This window comes from Anopheles maculipalpis, chromosome 3RL, assembly GCF_943734695.1.
Source record: "Anopheles maculipalpis chromosome 3RL, idAnoMacuDA_375_x, whole genome shotgun sequence".
Lineage (NCBI taxonomy): Eukaryota > Metazoa > Arthropoda > Insecta > Diptera > Culicidae > Anopheles > Anopheles maculipalpis.
The window spans coordinates 16,181,970-16,201,472 of record NC_064872.1 but is presented as its reverse complement, the minus strand read 5'-3'; the positions used below and the strand labels follow the sequence as shown (position 1 = coordinate 16,201,472).

Here is a 19,503-nt window from a genome sequence, read left to right as displayed (position 1 = left end):
CGTAAACAAAATCAACACTCAACCGCTCGGCACCCAATGTCACATGCGTACACGTTCCTCGATCGGCCAAGGTTAGGCACGGCGTTGCACGCGGACACATCAACCAAGCACGGGAAGACACAACACAACGGGGATGGGGACACAAAGAACGCAACAAGAAAGAACGCCCGTTCAAGGTGCAACGTCGGCGCAAATGTGCAACCCTCATCGTAGGCGATAATATACGGAAGCAGAGTGCGAAGCTGTGTCACCGTAACGGCGCCTAAGTTTGTTGTGGCAGCGGTGCTGGAATGCCGACGGACAGATGGCAAGGTGTAGCGGTCAAAAATGTCTTTCGGTCATTTTTCCTTTTGTTGTGTCTCAGCTGTTTTTACGCCTGTGTTTGGCCACATTGGTCGCTTCAATGACGTTCGTGTGAATGGCGCAGGAAGGGTCCTAAGAGCTACCAAAAATCAGTTATATGCTCCATAAAAATCTATCCGTTTGTTTGAAACATGAAAAATGTTTATAAAGCCATAATTTATGACCATTTTAATCATGTCAGTTCAATGAACTGCTAACTAACTTCCCCAACATTGTTGCGTGTGGTCCGGCCTGCTGATAGAGCAATTAGTTAAACGCGCCCGCCCTTCCACTTGTTTTGAGTGGAATTTAATGCCGAAAATATTGTAATAGCGGCCCCAAAACTACCCAAAACCAACCGGCAACTGTCTTGTAAACTATCCCACCCCTCGAACCGATTAAACGATCGTAAAACTGTCCCGTAAAATTGTCATAAAACCGCAAGATTGGGCGGCACTGGGTAGATCACGCCGGGCAGGATGGATGGATCATCGAAATGCCAAAACAAAGCGACCGGTTGCGGCACATAAAACACGCGTTATGCTCGTTAAAATCGGTTCCGATTTTGTGTGGCCACTGCTGCGGGTCTTGCGGCCCCGAATGCATTTTATTTACGAGGGAGTGAGTTTTCGCTTTCTTTTTTATTAATATCCAGCACCAAGGTGGGAATGGGTGTTGAATCGTTGATCATAATTTTCGAACGTGAATAGTGTTTGATGATGGACGTGATGTAAATAATTGATCAATGGCTTGTTTTAGAGATCTTCCACCGCCTAGTGATTAGCATTTTGAAGTGATTTAGAATTAGTGTTTAGAATTTCCGTTTCATTTGAATTGAAAATTTTAGCTTATCGTTGAGCGAGAAGATTTATTTGTTTGTTTCTTTTAAAACTGGGGACTATTCTGCTACTAATTCTCTCACAACACTCTTTGGGAACCATTTTTCGTTGTTGCCCTGTTGTTTATCCCAACTCCAAGCAGGAACGTGATCATTGATCAGCAGACTGGATGACCTTCAAGCCACCAGCATCACGCCACCTTATTTTCGATCAGCTTCACTCGCATCTTCCCAGCGTAAAATGGACACCATAACAAACTTGGACAACGCGCAACTTTAATTTTCTTAGTTTGTTTTTGCATACGTTCTTATCTACCGAGTCTCCTTTACATATCTTTCACCGAGGTGACCCCAGAATGACCTTTGTGTTTTACAACCGGCGACCATTAGCAAAACCGAGCTTCAAAAGTTATTTCGCGGTCCGAAAAGTTGCCATCCATGGAAGGGTGACCGAATTGTGCTGCTGGTGTGGGTAGATTGAAAAGCACTAAAAATAATCACATTACATAACGTGCTGCTCACACATACTAGCAAACCCGATCCCACCAACATTGCCCATACCCGCAATACACACGTGGAGCTGTGCGCGCGTTCGAGCTCGCGCCTGGTAACGAACCGCTGGCTCGCGCTTTGCGCAAAACCTGAATTCCCCACTGTGATCGGATGTTGCTGGGTTTGCAGTGTTTTGTATTATTTTGGTTTTGTATTTTGTTCTCTACCCCTAGCCTGTCCATAAGCTTGTCAAACTCGTTTGAATTGGTTCGTTTTGTTTTGCACCGGAATGAGACAGCACAATTTCAGGTGTGGGCTCGAACGTTGGACGCTTTCATGCTGGTTTTGGGCACTTTGCAGCTTCCAATCAACGGTCCAGCGACGCTTTTAATCGGATTTGAGTAAGCTAGAGGGGTTTTTCCTTGTTTGTTTCCCAAATTATAGAATTATGATAATTTGATTACAAAAGTATGGCGTGATTTGACTATGTTGTGAAAATTCTAGAAGGTTTCGTTGGATAAATGTTAAAAATAAGCTAAAAGTCATGTATAATTTACAACTCGATGTATAAATTGGTATCTCAAGACATCACGAAGGTTCGAGATAAAAGACAAAAAAATATTATAAAGATCTGATAACTGTTTTACTTCAGCAATGGTTGGATTTCTTGGATGGATCTACACCTATCCTACCAAGTTGAAGGTGGATTTTTAAACACCCAAGTATAAGCACTAAGGCCTCCCTCAGCAAATAAAAAACCCGAGTTTTACTCCTTTTTGGGGTCTTGAATGTCTTGAGTCATCAGTACTCTTTCACTTGTCTTTTCGAGTATTATTTTCAAGAAGTTTTGGTTCATTCAGCTGCTCCAGTAGCTACTGAATTTTCACATATAGCATCGATCTTGCTCGGAGTGATTCCGGGGGGATGTATAGGCTAAGGTTGTCCAGGAATCCCGCAACGAAAAACCTCTAGGAGTTACAATTTGGCTGGTTCAGCGACTTGAGGCCCTGTAACGCACAGCGTCCAACGTAGAATTGGTTCAATCCGGGCCAGCGGACGATCATTAGAGAACCATTCCAAAATCCTCAAACTGAAGCATATTCCAAAACCGATCGCACCATTTTCGATTTCGAAGCCATGTTAAAGACTTGAGTTGGAAGGACAATATTTAATAGAAAAAGCTCGTCTTGAATATGCTAAAGTAACGGAGTTGTCATACTACAATTCTTAAAGATGTATTCTGTATGCTTTTAAATAAACCGAATAATGTTGATGAATTTAATCCTACAATGTCTGTGCCAAGCTATAACTTGCAGGACCATTTTCACATCCGACTCGACTCGTCTGAAAGCAATTCCAAGCGAAGTAGACCAGCCTCTTATACCATTGCGGAGGATTAGATAGCAGCAGTTGCCAAAGCCCGTTCATCATTCTCCATTCCTATGGAGTATCGATAATCTACTGAAGAGTTTTACAACGCACCAGCACGCACCAACCTCATCCACGTTCTCTATTGTGGAAGTAATTCCGTAGATGATGCCCTTCATTTAATCCGAACGGCTTCTTCCATCCGCTGGGCGCATATGTTTCTTCCCCGCAAACAAGTGTACGATACTCAAGCGGTATTAACAGCCCTTGATCCTTTAAAAATCCATCCCTCCGATGCATGCCGACCGAGCCGACTCAAGGACGCCACAACCTCCAACGGCAAACGACCGAAGATGATGACGTGACACACATATAGTGCTGCTTACTTTCTCGCCACTGCACTTGACTGACGTGGATGGTTGTGGGATGGTGCTGTTGTGCATTTTCGCTACCTTGGCTGAGGTTGCTGACCATTCAGTGTGGACATATTTGAATGATCGAACAAAGCGGATGAGGAAAAAACAGTAAGAAAACAAAATTGCATTACACCGTTACCCAATATTGATGCTTTGCTTTATCCCACACTGGCGTCAACCGACTGCGAGGTGCTAACGATATTTTATTGGTTTTTGTTTTGCTTAAACAGCTGACAGGGCAGTGGACCACTACTTTAGCAACGGTGGGGTCACTTTTTTCTCCCATGGATTGATTTATTTTCTGTTCTGTTATAAACAATTCCCAACCGGATGGTTGTTTACATTCTGGCAGATGACAATAAAATGAAAATACATTTATTTTCCTTTCTTAAGATGATAATAAAATGACTATTGATGACACTTATAGTATTATTAATTATTTAAAAAAGCGTATTTCTTCACCATCTTGTTGCTGCCATTCGTCTATCGAGTGTCCATGTGTAGCCTTCGTTTTCTTTCCTCCGGCGATAATGCGTTCATTGCCTCCGGCACCGAAGACTTCGACAGCTATCAGTTTTATCATCACCCGGAAGCTTACACTATCGTTCTTAAGAAGCCTCTTGAAGGCTACCGCGCTCTTGCAAGACAGGAACAATTGAACACAGAAAGATGCTTCTCCTTTCTTCGAAATATTATAGTCTTGAAGCGTCAAAGATCCCAGTAAAACATTCTTTTTCAAGGCCACCCGGTTGAGTTCAAGAAGTTAATCGGCACTTCCAGTGTATTTCCCAAGCAAAAGCTTCCCTTCTTACATTGATTTAAATTTGCAGCCGTCTGCAAACGGCAGTACGCCTACGAGCTGGAAAGTCTGGAACGATTCTAGCCAACTTTTGCACAATTGAACAGCCTTAAAAGTGCAACTGAAATTGGTTTTTCACGTATAATTGTACCAAAATTTCCTACCCGTCGCTTGTCGTACCGTGCGCCGTTCGTTGACCTCGTTAAATGGTGAAGGATAATGGCGGTGAATAGTTCAGCAAAAAGTCATTCATTTTGCGCTCAATTTGCCCTGAATCGCACACCGATTGTGGCTCATTATTCTACGTACGGTCAGTGTGCTTTTTCTGGATCAATATAATAATTATATGTTCCTCAATATCGATGTGTATATGGAATTTTTAATGATCTTACAATGAATTTTATAATCATCCATCGGTTTGTGATTGAGTTGAAGCATAATCATAATGCACTAAATAGCAATCTATCGCTGGCTGGCTACTCCCGAGAACTGATAGGGCATCATCGGTCCGTTACACATTGTTGTCGCTACGTGTGTGACCGACGTGTGCCACCATTTATTATCTACATTCATTATGCATTCAGTGCTCATGTTTCGACGGGACTCAGTCTTGGGTCAATTGCATCCGACATCTCGTAACCTATCCGCATGATCCTATCCTCCCTTCACTAAATCTCCCCCCATTTAATCATCCTTCATTCATGCACAGCATGAAATTGATGACGGTTTTCTCTTCTCTGTTTCACTTTTCCCTAGAAAAGTGCAAAACAAGAGCAAAAAGAAACAGGTTTGATAAATTAATTGCCAGCTTGATCGGCGCGAAAACGTTCGCAGAGGGCATCGTGCTAGATTCGCGCCGTCCCATGAATGTGTGTGATAATTTTTATTGTGATAAATGGCAACGGAACCTCTATATGGGACAGACTATCATCGCTGTGCTCTCTGCTCCTCCAACTTTACTCCAATGCTTTATCTGCGACTCTTCGCTGACCTCGAAGTCCAGAAACGGAGTCCATCATTATGCAGCGAACATTCCGTTTTGCGATCGTATGTTACATAATGCACGATGCCGGCGTGCTAAATGAAACCATTTAAATTTCTGTTCAATTTCAAACACGAAGCGCCTAAAGTGAGAACTCAAACGCGCACCCAAACTCAGCGACCAGACTCGGTAGAAGAATGATCCGGCTGCTAGACAATGCCAGAAGACGGAATCGATGAAAGTGTATTTCTTAACGGTCTGCTGACGTTTAGAGCTGTGCTGCCGGAGAGAAAGGGAACGAAATCAGATAAAAATAAACGATTCCCTGGTTACGGCCGGTCGGTGTGGGTTGTTTCTTCGGGACGGGTTAGCAAAGCAGAGTGCGACGGTTTCGAATGGTGTCCATTTCCTGACCTACCCGAACACTTTTGACGACAGTGCGGACGAGGGCTAGAGCAGAAAACTTATAACCGTGATTCTCAATCATCGGATATGCTTGGCTAAATAGGATTTCTCATTTATCTGCAATAATTAATGGATAATAGGAAAGGATATGGAACGAATAATATTAGACGCAAAAGCATGATGATACGTGGCTCTAATTCACTCAATTTAATTTAACTATTTACTATTTATTTTTTATTTTAATTTACTATTAACTTACGTACCAAAAAGATTTTTTTTAAACATGGGTTGTGCAACATTTTATGCAAACACTGAAAATTTAGATATTTTTTTACTACTTGAACAACATGATTTCGAGGGTGACTAGTCCTCCGAAAGGTTTGTCAAAGGAGATGTTTTGAGTAAGAGAGATTGCTTGTTTGCGATTCCTTACACGAGGTCCTTCAGATGAGGTCCCATTTAAGATATTTGGCGACAAGGTGTTTACAGCGTAGTCAAAAATTTGAGGCCCCTTGAAGGAATTAAATCGGATTCCCCTTTGAAAAGATCCCTCTACAAGCGAGATCCGGTGGAGTTCCTACACCCATGGTTAAAGCCGCTGTATATAGTTAATTAAAAGTCAACGTATAAAGTTTATAACGGACGAAATTGTGTTCAATTTCTACATGCAGGAAGGAACTACATTTTTTTTTTAATTTGAAATCCATTCAAACGTCTTACGTCGCGTCGAGAGAGATGACAATAGCGCTGAAATAGAAACAGAAAAGCTCACGTTGATGCTTTAAGCTCGATGGACATAAGCTTTAAGCTTTGAAGCTCACCCAAGACACAAAATTACCGGTTTTATCATCAATCTCCCTGTAAAATAATGTGTCTTTTGCAATCAGAATATTTAGTTGCAATTAAGCAAACTATTTTGAGAATAATGACAACAAAAATTATAACCAAATTTGTTTTTAAATGTTAAAAATAAAAATGAATAGTAATTCAAAAAATTTTTTTGAAATTATTGAAAACTATTATAAATTGAAGAAAAAGAAATTTTAATTTATATACTAAAAAGCTTCAAGTTTAAAAAAAAAAGACTATATTTTTTATTAGTTCCTAAGAAAGACAAATTCTTACACACTTAAAGACTACTATCTTGTCTTGAAAAAATACTATGAAACCAATTAAATGAAAAAACCCGTTTTAAACAACCGTACACACCGTTCTGATGAATTGAAGCGTTGAAGAGCGTACCTAACGTACAGACTCACTGTTCTTGGTAGCAGCAATAAATGGGTTCCAAATAAATACTATAAACGAAGATTACAACCCAGAGGATTGTCCTTCTGGGCTTTCCACTTTTTAATTTGTTTCGAACTACATGGGATTTCGTAGTATTTAGTGGCTGAATTAAATTTTATTGTTCATTGACCTTGAGTAGATGATCTTTTTGTTTTGCTTTACTTACCTTCAATAGCTAAATTTGGTGATCTTATTCAAAATTTCAGACATGAAAATGTGATAACAAGCGCTTTTATACAATGCAAAACTAGCAATACAGAATAACAGTTAAGATAATTACGAATATATTTTTATTTTTCCCTACTTAATTGCGTGACATAAATTACCATTTATTTCTTATTTATCGTCTCTTCTGCTACTATATTTACATCCAATCAACCATTCCATTGGGACCTCTATTATGCTTAATTGAACGAATTCTTTCAAATATATTTAACTGTTCGTTTCATTTTTCGTTCCACCATCCATCATTTGATCCAAATTTAAATCCAACCCCGCTGATCGTACATTCTTAGTGTCACCTCCAGCCGCCGGTAGTAGTCCTCCTCCACCAGATTATCGTTGAAAAACAGTGCCGCGTCCTGTTCGCTCTGGTCCGGGATCGATTCTTTGCGCGCCAACACAACACGCAGCATCGAGACGATGTGATACAGCTCGTACGGAGCCACCCGATCGATCTCCTCCCGAAAGCTGCAAATGGTCGTTGGCCAAGAAAAGAAAAATTAATTTAGAAAAATAGAATGTCCCACCCACCAAGTTTGTCAGCGGTCATGCGTGCCGATAATTAATTGCTTTCGTTTTCGCCCGCCGACAAACAAGAGGCCTGCCCTGGGAGGCAAAAAAAAACACTTTTGGGCAAACAGCGGAAACCTAATGCGTTCGATCCCAATCTAAAAAAGCACACACAAACAGGCTCACCTTTCGAGTGTCAAGTCCCCTGGGTTGGGAAACTGCAGCCGTGCCATGTTTGCGGCCAGCTGCTGGAAGTAATACTCGAAGTAGCTGTCCAGCTGCGTTTCCAGCTCCGGATCGTTGACGCTGGTGATGATGAAGAAAATAACGTCCCGTACGAGTGAGTCCATTTGAATCAGCTGGAAGTCGACAAACTTCAAGCTGCACGGTGTCTTCCCGTCCGTATCTGTTGAAATGGGTTCGCAAAAGCAGGGAAGTAAAAATAGCACCGAAAAGGACACTCGCGTTGTTAGTTTTATGATTTTGATAGGGGCGACAGTATCTTAACGGCTAGGCCATTTCGTCGACCATCCGTTCCGACAGGGAATTGGAAAAGCACATTACCATATTTGATCATCATGTTGTTCACCCACAGGTCGTTGTGCAGCATCGTACAGTAGACGGTCAGCTGGTCCGAGATAAGCTGCGCCTGGCGTCGATGGCACTCATTTATCTTGGCGTAGGCCCGGTCGGCTAACCCTCGCTCCACGCCGGTCCGCACAATATCCTGCCGAAACACATCCATCATCTGTCGCAGCGTCTCCGGACTCAGGCCCGCATCGATATCAATCTTAACGAGGTACTTATGGATGCCCGCCTCGAACACTTCCGGTTTCAGGTAGCGCAGCGCTATCGGAATCGCATGGAACAGGGCCAGCTTCTGTTAAAATGGGAAACGGTGTGAAACAAAGACCCACTTGACGGAGCCAATCATATGCAGCCACGCTTCTTGTGACGCTTACCTGCAGCACGTACCGGGCCAGCTCTCGATTGAACCCTTGGCGACGGTCGGCCGTAACGTATCCGGCCAGCTTTAAGTTCTCGAACAACATCACACCGTCCTGGTCCACCTTTTCCACCGATGGGTCAAGCGATACGCGGGCGTTGTAACAGCGGCAGAACACATCGATCAGCTCATCCTTCCCATCGTAGCCTTGTTCGCGCTGTAGGGCCAAGAGTGTGGGCACGATCTTCAGATAGACGGCGGCTTCCTTCACGAAGGTTGTGTCGATTTGAAAGATCTCCAAGAATTCTTCGCTGCTCGGCCGCATCTTTGCTACGAGATGCAGTAATTCGACGTCCGTATCTGTTGCATCCTGTTGAAGCAAGACGTGAATAGGAGGAAAATATTTTTCAAACCACGTAGTTGGACTGTCTATTGAGGAAAGATCCACCAGGGACTAAAACCCCGGTCGTGTCTTGTAAAGATCGGCGCTGTTACCAAAGGACCGCCAGGACAATATTGGGCTTATTCCAAACAATACTCAAATATGCAAATGTTTAAAAGGTAATCTCATATATTGACGGAAGTAATCAGTACTTTACAGCCGATATCTTCAAGCATGAACAGCGGTCGGGTGTGGAAAATTTATTCTCTATTGTTTCGTCCGATTGGTAAGGCAAGAACTTTAGGGTTGTTCTACGATTAACACGAGAAAACAAAGATATCCTTTACCTAAGACAATGTTTATCCAAACTCTCCTCCAAAGTACTCGTGATATCTTTACCGCAACATTGCTATCTGGATGAACTTACGCTGCTTTAACTAAATCCTCAACGGTGCTTTTGTTGACGCAGGGCTTGACATATGCTAAACTACAATCTTTAAACACGAATAGTACGAACGACTGGAGGCTTCATTGGTGTTGTAAAGATGTGCTATGAGATATGATTACAAAGGAGGGACAACGCTGTGATGGCTGGAATCGGAAAAATCAAGTTTTTTTCCGGCAACACGGAAGGGCCTGCCGTTTGTTTGGTTTGTCATACCTTTTCCTCAATTCTAGCGATGTGTCCCAATTGGGTATATTAGTTTGAATATATTTAAATGCTCTAAATGCTCCAAAAAGTTATATTTTCTGGCACAGGTGATGCTGGTCAAGTCTGTGGAATCTGACTTGTTGTTAATTGTCCAGCGAGTGTAATTTATAATTTATAAGCAATTTGAGATTTGCAATATTTTTTAGCTTCTGCAGTAAGATGGGGATAAATGCTATTCTCCCAAAAGAGTTCTTAAAGTGTAAAATTTAGTAGACACTTCATGAGGAGACTCTACGGACACCGAGAGAAGGCTTATCTTTCTGAACCCATAAGTCACAAGGGCCACAAAAATCTTTTGAACGGTGAAGAAGATCATGGATAAAATAGATATTGTTAGATGGATAGAAAACTCGCTGCTCGTGTCTAAGACGAAGCTGGTCAAGTGGTAATCATCCTAAATGTGCGGCTTACGGTGATTTTCTGATTAGTGATCAATAGACTTTTCATCGAGAGAACCTACCGGACGACTAAATCCTTTTTATGTTTTAACCAAAATTCTAGAAAAAATCCATTTTCTTTTTAATACATAAGATGCTGTATTGCTGTACGAATTCACGCTTGTTTTTACGCTAGCATACGCTAGAAGAAAACTAAAAATTAAATCGTACTTAAAGGTTGTGCAGCTTGTTATCATTCAATTTGAAGTAACAAGCTTATCGACAAAATATTCAAAAATATGAAGAATCGCAAAGATTACTCTACGCTACTCAGGACTTCAGTTTCCCAGAAAGCGGAAAACTTAAAGAAACATATCCAATCGCCTGGACCATCATCAACGAAGACCGAAAAGGGCACACAAACATCTTTAAAGTAGCTTTTGAAAAGGCAAACGGGCCCAACCAACAACAAAAAAGCTCCATTTGCATCAACTGAAGCATCACATTTTTACGGAGACGAACGACCGTAAACGGTGCAGTTGAAGGAATATGAACAACGACACAGAAAAAAAGGAAACTGAGAAAAAATGCTTTCAATAAATCACTTCGACACTCGGTACAAAGTGTAAGTGAAGTTACCGCTTGGGGCTAACTGGTGGGCGTGCTGGCTGTCTTGCTATAAGCAGCTGTTTCCGGTCATTTCCTACGGTAGCAGTCAAGCAGTGAGAAACGAAAAATAAAGGAACTTCCCAATTTTGATTGGTACAGTTCGAGTCTGACCTGCTTTTTCGTTCTGTTACCGTTTTTTTTCACCTATTACTCGATTTTTCCACTTATTTATCGCACCCAAACCTGAGACGGATCGCACCGCAGATAGGCAGATTCAATCCGAATTGGGCAGGATGGAATTTCGGCAGGTCAAAAATTTAATGAAAAAACACTACCACGTGCCACATGTCCAGCGGGAAGGGCTGTTAAGAGCTGATCTTACGGCAACATAATGGCAGAAAAAAGCGATGATGGCTGCCCTGAAGGAAGGACTTTTGAAATATGTACATGTTCGTGCAAGGAAAAGATGCACAAAGAGGGAGAGAAAATAATCATGCTGTTGTTATTTTTGCACTCTTCTCGATGTAGGAGGTTACGGTCTGTTGTTACTTTTTTTTTTTTGTTGCTCCGCACGAAGGACGCATACCAACTAGCATTCCGTGAAAAGCGTTTTAAATATCCGAACGCGAAACGAAATTCCGCGAAAAATGTGTTGGCTCGCAGCATCAAGTTTGATTCCGGTGAATCATTAAACAATCCGTCAATTAGTATGAAAATAATTAAGTGTACTTCTGGTTTGAGGTAGCAAGACAGCGGTTCGCCGAAAAATGGCGCCAAATAAAATGGCACAGGCTGTGGGAAAAACTTTGTCCGTATTTAACTTCTCCTTCAAAAATAAATAAACACTTGCAATAGAAAATCTATTTCGTAGTACAACACAATGCACCACACTGTTGTACAGCTCCCACAAACACTCTCTTACACGCAACAGACACAACAAGACGTATACGACTCGAACCACCTTGCGCCTTCGGACGAAAATGTTTTCCGGCCCATTAGCACGTGGTTGGAAGGAAATGTTTTTCTCTCTTTCTCTCTCTTTGCTTCAGTTCCTCCAATCGTCGTCACGTCATTATCACGAGTGAAACGTGCTTTCTATTTTTCCGTCCAAGAAAGAAGAATGGAAAATAAATCAGAAAACCAGAAAACAGCCCTTTTGCAGGTCGCTCCCCTTTCAAGGTTAGGAGCGGTTGCTACCAGTAGAATCACAAAGACAGGGAAAGATAAAAAACACATGGTCTTTCGAAATACTTTCCGATGGATAAGAGAGCCCCGGGGGAAAGGGATATAATTGGGAAGAGCGATAAATCATCTTTCATGGCACGCATTCACCTGTTGCCTGTTTAGTCGGGACAGAAAAAGTTTTTCCCTTCCTTTCGGGTTGAAATATTGTTTCGCTGCAATTTTCACGCCTTTCTTAATGAAGCAACACGTGAAACATCGAGATTCCGAAGCAGGAAAAAAACGTAACGGATTACGTCTTTAAATAACATTATATGTCCATTTGAATGGCGTTTACAAGCCACCTCCCCCCCCCCCCCCTCCCCCATCACCATCGCCACCCAAAGGCGTGTTTATCTCCTGCTTAGCCATATCTCGCTTCTTGATTTCATGAAGATGCTGCTGTATCGATGTTCAATGTCTTTGTGTTTGACGCACGCACTGGCTCCCGTCTGGATTTGGTATCCATTTGTCAAAATTTTAACGCAAGGTATTGATCAATGCCAATTAAAGATAACAAAACATGAAACATCACTCTTCGATCCGACTACTTTATCATTCCATTTGCCGCTTTGTGATGAAAGCAAGTAAACGTGTCGGTGAATTTCAAGGACTTCGTCGAGAAATCCGATAAAATCCAGAATCCTTCTTCACAAGTGAAAGACGCAATCATAAGCACCCTTGAGATGGCGAGAAATCTAATAGAATGTACATAAGTAGATACACATTCACACGCCATTCATACAAGGAGAATCTAGCGTACCAGCTAGACTAGATGGATGTGACACTGAAATTGCAATCGATAGTTCGATTCCAAAGATACGATGGCGTGGTATAAATTATACGGTCATAGTATTTTTATACGTTCAACAATAAACCTTCTGTCTTGCGATCGAAATCGGGAGTGAAAAATGAACCATGGCCACATATCAGCAACAAGCGAGCAGCGAGAGCTCAACAGTTTGCCCGTTTTTTTTTTTTTTTCAAACCAACATAAACCAACAACGCTTCTGATTCTGTCAGCACTGCCATGTATGTAGGTACGTGCCTTGCTGCCACTTTTCTAGAGCATACGGCATCAGCAACAGGAGACGACATCATTTATCTTCGACACAACTGATGCCCCTTTATTCCTCTTCCATTCCCCTGTCCCGAATAGGAGCAAAAGCGCGCAAAGAGCTTTTTTGATGCCGAGAGGATTTAATTTACAATTTATGGGGCCAACCCATTCCGATGACACAACACACCGAGGCTACGGTTACGACTTTACGGAGGGGGTGATGATTTTTGCTTTTCCTATCACATGCTTTAACCCGACACCCAGCATTATGGTGTGGTGGCACAGTAAAAATGGAGGGACGAATACGTGTGTGGGTGTGTGTGTGATTCGTTGTAACCACTTTCTTGCGTCACGAGAAACTCTGCACACGATGTTGAAGATGTTAGGGAAGGATGGTTTTAATTCGATTAACCATTCACTCTTGATAACCACTTAACAGCTCACTGGAACTAGGGGAAACGAGTGTTCTAGCTTTGCTATGAAATTACTCATTTTTTGCGATGCTTTCCGATTGTTTGAATCTAGTGAAGATTGTCCATTCGAGCACACTAATTGGTATGGCAGTTTTCTTACGAACAGCTGCAGAAATAGAGTGACAGAGCTCGCCTATGCACTCATCTGAAACCTACCAGGCGCCTCCATCACATTCACCACGTGGTGGTGTTTCTTCCGATCGTTTCCTTAGGGGACGAATTTTTGTTATGATTAATATGTACTCATTGACTTGGTCGTCTTCTTTTCTGCTGAAGTTTACATCGTTACTCATGTACGCTGCTTTCCACTTTTCTACAGAAACACTCATGGAGCAAGGGAGTTATTGGTGAGGGACCAGGCGCCTCCATTCATTTCCAGTTGATTAATTTACTCCTCGTCCAGCATTAACTAAGAGGATCTTAAGCACACTTACAGCCCACACACACACACACACGCACACAATCAAGATGTCATCGATGTCAGAGAACGGAAATAACTACACTTTCAGGCGACAGTGTGGGCAATCACCTTGCCAGACATTTAGCAGGCAGCATCGTTTACCTTCTGCTCGGTGAGTTCCGCGGTTGATGTTGGTGAAGCAGGGCGCGTTGTTGTACGCACCGTAACGGCCAGCATCGTGCTACCGTAGTTGTCTCCGGGTGCGGTAAGAAACTCCGACTCGTAACCAAGCACACGCGTGCCCTCGGGCAGGACCGTTGCTAGCAAACCGTCCAGATCGCGAATCGGTGGCGGTGGAATGGACGGCATCGTTTTGGGGTGTAAATCTGGCGCTTCGTCAGCCGAAAACCAAAACCAATTCTAAGCCACAAGTAATGGTGCACGCGTGACTGGAAGATAACGCTAGCGGGAAGCACGCGCGCGCCCGGTTTCAAGCTAACGCGATTACGCGGCGTTATTTTTATTGTGCCTTCGCTAAAAACGATTCGAAACGTTCGGAACTCGAACCGTGTATGTGTACTCGAGCAAGATTGCTATCGGACCAAACGGGTCGAGATGTGCGAAACGACTGATGCTTTGCTCGACGGTTCACCGTCACAGAGTTCACCCACGGGTCGGCGTCTAAACAAGTGACGATGGAATACGACCGAGCCCGTACCGAGAGTTCATGGGATGCGCGACTCCGAGGCGTCCGAAACAAGCGCGAAACACAGTCGTGGGTGCACAATTCCGTCAACGATTGCATGGAGCAGCAGCATGTGCATGTGGGAAAGAGCGCGCCAAAACTGATCTTGATGGCGGACTGTTGATTAAGTAAGGGGCGAATTATTTTATTAATTTAAATTCTAGAAAGCGCATGGGTTGTAATGCATTTAGTTATGATAGAAAATGAATTTAAGGAGAGATATAAAATATTTACAATCCTCAATTGAACTTAAATACCTTCCTAAGTAAGACATCAATTTGGATAACATTAGCCGTCTTATCTCGCAAAGATTTTTAAAATCATAGCCGCTTACTATACTTGTGAATCAGTTGCACAGATGATGCTCGCTTATAATGCACTGGGATTCAAAGTTGATTGAAATAATTATTCGTTTAAGATAATCTTTTTGAGGAACCTTTCAACAAGTCTATATTTTTCTTTGTCTTAAGGACATTCATCGACATTTGAGCTAAATTTCTGGGATGGCTTTTCTAAAAAAAAATATTTTAAAAAACTTAGTAAACTTTATAATGTGCCTTATTTTGGAAAGCTATCCACATTACAATATTTTAAAAATAGTTTATTAGCAATGGAAGTGACGTAAAATAAGTACCAATTTTTTTTGTCAACCCAAAAAAAAGGCGCATTTAAACAATGTGCCATTTAAACCAAATCGTTAACGCTCCACAGTGATAATAGCTCTCAGGAGCACCATAAGCAAATTTGACCATACTTAAGATAAGCTACAATGGGATTGCTTTCTTTTGCTCTTTTTCCACCTTTTCTACCTCTAGCTGCATGGCAAAAAGTCACTCCCACAATGAGGAAGGAGAATTTTACCACCAAAAATCATCATCGATAACAAAACCTGCCACAATTTTAGTACCTCTCTTGAGACCGAACTTTGATACAATGTGCGCAGTGCAGTCAAGGTGTAAACGAGTTTTAACTGATCGGATCGGCTGCACTTTAAACACCGGGCGAAAAAATAGGCGTAAAAGGTGAATGAATTTAAAATTCGCACCAACAGGGCCGTTGATTGTTTTTTATCAAAAAATGCTCAAGATTGATAACAGCAGTATGATAACTCAGGTAAGAGATAATGAAGGTCAAAAAGCGGTAAGCAAGCGTACACCGTACACCGAACGGCGGGAAAACCAATATATATTCACCGTTTAAATAAACCCTCAGTGAACATAGGACCATTGCTCAGTGAGGTTATGTTTGCACACTGGCGTTTTTTTGTAGCGCTTCTACTGCTGGATATTAAACGGTATCGTCGGTGACCCTTTTCCTCTTCACATTCGTCACACGTACACCCGCAATCACACAAATGCAGTATCGTCTACACTCGACGATGTCTGCATGCAACGGTTCAACACGTAAGAGGACCACATGTCACTGCCACGGACAAACACATCCGCTCGACTATGACCTTGGCCTTTTTTCCAACCGTGGAGTTGTTGGTGGTAATTTTCGAATCAAAACTGGACCTACCACACACTGTACCTCCCGGTCAATTGTTTTGGGGTGGAAGTTCTTGAGTGTACAGTACAATTGACCGTAAAAAATGTGCTTAAACGGTTAGGATTTATTTTTGCTTAAATTATATTACTTAAACTATGCGTTAAATTATACTTTCACTATTTATCTTATCCACGTTAAATAAAACATCATTGTTCGTACAGATATAACTCTAAAGGCAAACATAATTGGACGTTATAAACGGCTGCTTGCTCTACCTCTTTGATTTATTTCAATTGTCCACCCTTAAACAGCTTCCCCCAAAGTACTCTCCAGTTCCGTGTTGCAGCGTTCGATTGATCCACTAAATTACGGTTGAGCAGTGTACCTAATGAAATGGGACAGTCCAAAGCAACGGTTGCCGCGATTGGCGCGGACCGCACGTCACATTGCCAATTTGCCAATTTCATCCCATCACGGATGTAACGAAAGGCGGGAGCCGTTGAGCAATCGCGCTCAGCTCGAACCACGATGGGTAATCATGATTTCTTTATTTATAGGATAATGTGGCCCGAAACTGTGGCCCAAAACTGCTTCACCAACGATGACTTTCGTGTTTGTGTTTCAGCCTTTCAGTTTGGGCGAGACGGACGGTGGTTTGCCGAGGTATCCGGCACTTCCGGTAAATCTGACGTCTTGTGGGAAGTTGTTTGCTGTCGCCCAGGATAGTGATAGAGAGAGAGAGAGAGGGGCAGAAAGTCAATTGTCCAACCGTAACTGTGAAGGTTGGCAGCAATATTCGGGCAAGGGCGAGGTAAATTGATTTATCATTATCTCTAAAACAGGGCATCAAAAACGTTATAAGTTGATAAATATGACCACTTATCATAAGAAGTTAAAGACATCAAATAAAATCAACTAAAAAACTATCGATAAAAGTGTTTAATTTAATGAGAATGATAATATTTAACTTCTCGTTACCAAACACCGAAAATCACACACCGTTATCGTATTTTCGTAGCTGAAGTAATTGACACTAATCCGCTTGAGGTCGCGAACCCTCTCCGCGCATGTCTGTTCCTCCTCTCCGCAAAGCGTACGTACCGGAGTCGTGGTCGAATTTTTCTCATCTTTCTTCCCCGAACAGAACGCCATTAATGTGGTCCATTTCGTCACTAAGCTGCGCCAAACCGCGCAAACCGCGTTCGCGCCACCACAAAGGAATGCTAAAAGCAAACAATAATCCTCCAACTCCGGAAGCTTTTTCTGTGCAACTGAAGCCGAGAGGCCTGGCAGGAAGCTCGCCAAAAACCAAACATGAAATTTTAATTAATGCTACACCGTTTTTAGTTACAAAACTATGCCTAAACGAGCGAACCACAATCGGGTTCCAATTTTGGCCAAGCGAAGGTATCTTAAATGACCATCTAAGAGGCGAAAGTTTTAATTACACGGTGACAGAAGCCACGAAGCCACAAAATGGGGCCACGATGCTCGAAACGAGTTGATTTAACGTGGCAAATCTCCTATCCCAAGCGACTGTACTAGGATGAGGCTATACGCTCAGGAAAACAATTATTCGATTACTGTTGACGGTTGTTTTTCCAAGTGCCAATTTCTTGTCCCCGCTAGCAGGCCTAGGATTTTCCGTGGAAAAACGGCAACACGGGAACTGAAGGTGTTATTTAATTTCTCTCTCCACTTAATGATTAGTGTTTGGTCGGGGGTTGGCTGCGGTAGCTTCCTTCACATCCCGCACCGAACGCAATAAAAAGCCTGAGGTGAAGCGTCTGGAACAGGTCACCCGCTGAATGTGGGAAGGGAAGCGGCTATCTAAATACTGGGCTCGCAATGTATGCCGGGAAGGGGTTCGAGTCTTATGCTGTTGGATCAAATTAGTTGGTCTATTACCGGCGGCGACGGTGTGGTCCGTCTTTCGTGCCGGGACGATGCGACTGCTGCTGCTGCTGTCACTGTTAGCATACCAGTGCCCTAAAGACATAAGATGAGAAAGCGTGCTAGACATATCGCCGCAATGAATGGTGGATGGCTAACAGATTTTAATCATCGTGCCGTCCGTTTTGTTACCGGCGCCGTCCTTGGGAGACGGTTGAAAGGATAAGCGGGCAGCAAAACCTGTGTGTGTAATGACGTGTGGTGGTGGGAATGTCTAATGAAAGCCCGATGGAGGATACCCTCGACGGAGGGGTGGAATCATGTGGAGTGGAAAAGTTTCATTTGCACTGGTTACGGTACATGTGGTCACGTATGGATGATTGTCACCGTGTGGACGTGATGGTGATGTAATTGATGCATGAGGTCAACCCTCCATGATCAATCCCTCAGATGATGGGAAACAGGATGGATGCACTTACGCATGCAACGAGCATGTCCGGGAAAGCTTATTTGCCATGTGCACAGATGCGTCACCCGGCGTGGCCGGTTAATGATGGTAAGTAACGAGGATACGGATACATACGAGATTTATGAATATTATTCATTGTGATTTTATGCATTGAATGACTATAGATCATAGCTGTCATGGAGGTAGCGCATCCAAGTAACCTGATTAATCTTTTCACACGACATTTCCCATACGGACAGGCAGCTTCGTGGAGGTTTTAACGGGCACACCGCACATCGTAACAATGTCGCGATGTAAGTTAAGCAAAACCGTATCCTTTCCAACACCAACCCGCCACGAGTGGTCCAAGACGTATTTGGCACGTCCCAAGGACCATCTCATTGCCCATCCTGACAGTCAACTGAAGCAACCATTCCGTCCGTCGTACGATAAGGTAAGTGAAGAGTGAAAATGTGGCCACATTCGACCCACGTCCCAATGGATCAACACATCTTTCCCTCAACAGGATGCCGATCCAACGATGGACTGTTTGCTCGAATGGTCCTACGCCCGTATTTGGCAGGCTGAGGCACAAAATTACCGCTTCAATCGAACCGTTACCGAGCGGGAAAAGTCGACCAAGAAGAAATTTCCCGTCTACTCCGACCGTAAACCGAAAACGGCCGTCATGCCCAAGGAACGCTTTACGATGAAACGGTTCCAGAATGTGTCGGCGAAGGTTGATACGGGCCGTGCAAGCAGTGTCCCACTGTGCCCATTAAGTACCTGCTGAAGCTGGTGCTGCTGGTTAATTGTGGTGTACGCCCGCCAATCACAACTTTACCCACGTGCCCATAAAACAACGTGCATCGCTGTGGAAATTGCCCGAAGAAATCCTCTCCTCTCTCGCTCTCAATTCATTTTCTCTTTCTCTCAAAATTGTTCCGATTGCTCCGGAAGAGCGCTCTGATTCATCTAGTAAACACATGTGCTTTTCGTCGTCGTCCCTTCAGTTAGTGTGAGTGAAACACCATTACCTGCAGCTGTCAAAATGTCCTTCCTTCGCTACACAACGGGTTTACACT

General features: G+C 43.0%; 3 protein-coding genes across 3 annotated transcripts in view; 1 reads left to right on the top strand and 2 right to left on the bottom strand.

Moving 5' to 3' along the window:
• Nucleotides 1–7,414: 7,414 nt before the first annotated feature.
• On the bottom strand, nucleotides 7,415–14,245 carry LOC126565870 (uncharacterized). The gene is made up of 5 exons (XM_050223080.1): nucleotides 14,007–14,245; nucleotides 8,627–8,980; nucleotides 8,229–8,544; nucleotides 7,851–8,070; nucleotides 7,415–7,622 (listed from the first exon to the last, which is right to left on the bottom strand). Exons 1-5 carry the CDS (start codon nucleotides 14,211–14,213, stop codon nucleotides 7,415–7,417), a joined length of 1,305 nt encoding a protein of 434 aa, XP_050079037.1. The 5' UTR covers nucleotides 14,214–14,245.
• Nucleotides 14,246–17,126: 2,881 nt separating this feature from the next.
• The window catches only part of LOC126564902 (cyclin-Y-like protein 1), a 326,841-nt gene continuing 324,464 nt past the window's right edge, over nucleotides 17,127–19,503 (bottom strand). The window contains exon 2 of the mRNA XM_050222027.1: nucleotides 17,127–17,136. The gene's annotated coding sequence lies outside the window, so the exon portion shown is untranslated. The remainder of the gene's footprint in view (nucleotides 17,137–19,503) is intronic.
• LOC126565604 (uncharacterized) lies at nucleotides 18,723–19,211 on the top strand. Its single transcript, XM_050222798.1, has 2 exons — nucleotides 18,723–18,872; nucleotides 18,945–19,211. The coding sequence occupies exons 1-2, from the start codon at nucleotides 18,723–18,725 to the stop codon at nucleotides 19,209–19,211; spliced, it is 417 nt and encodes a 138-aa protein (XP_050078755.1).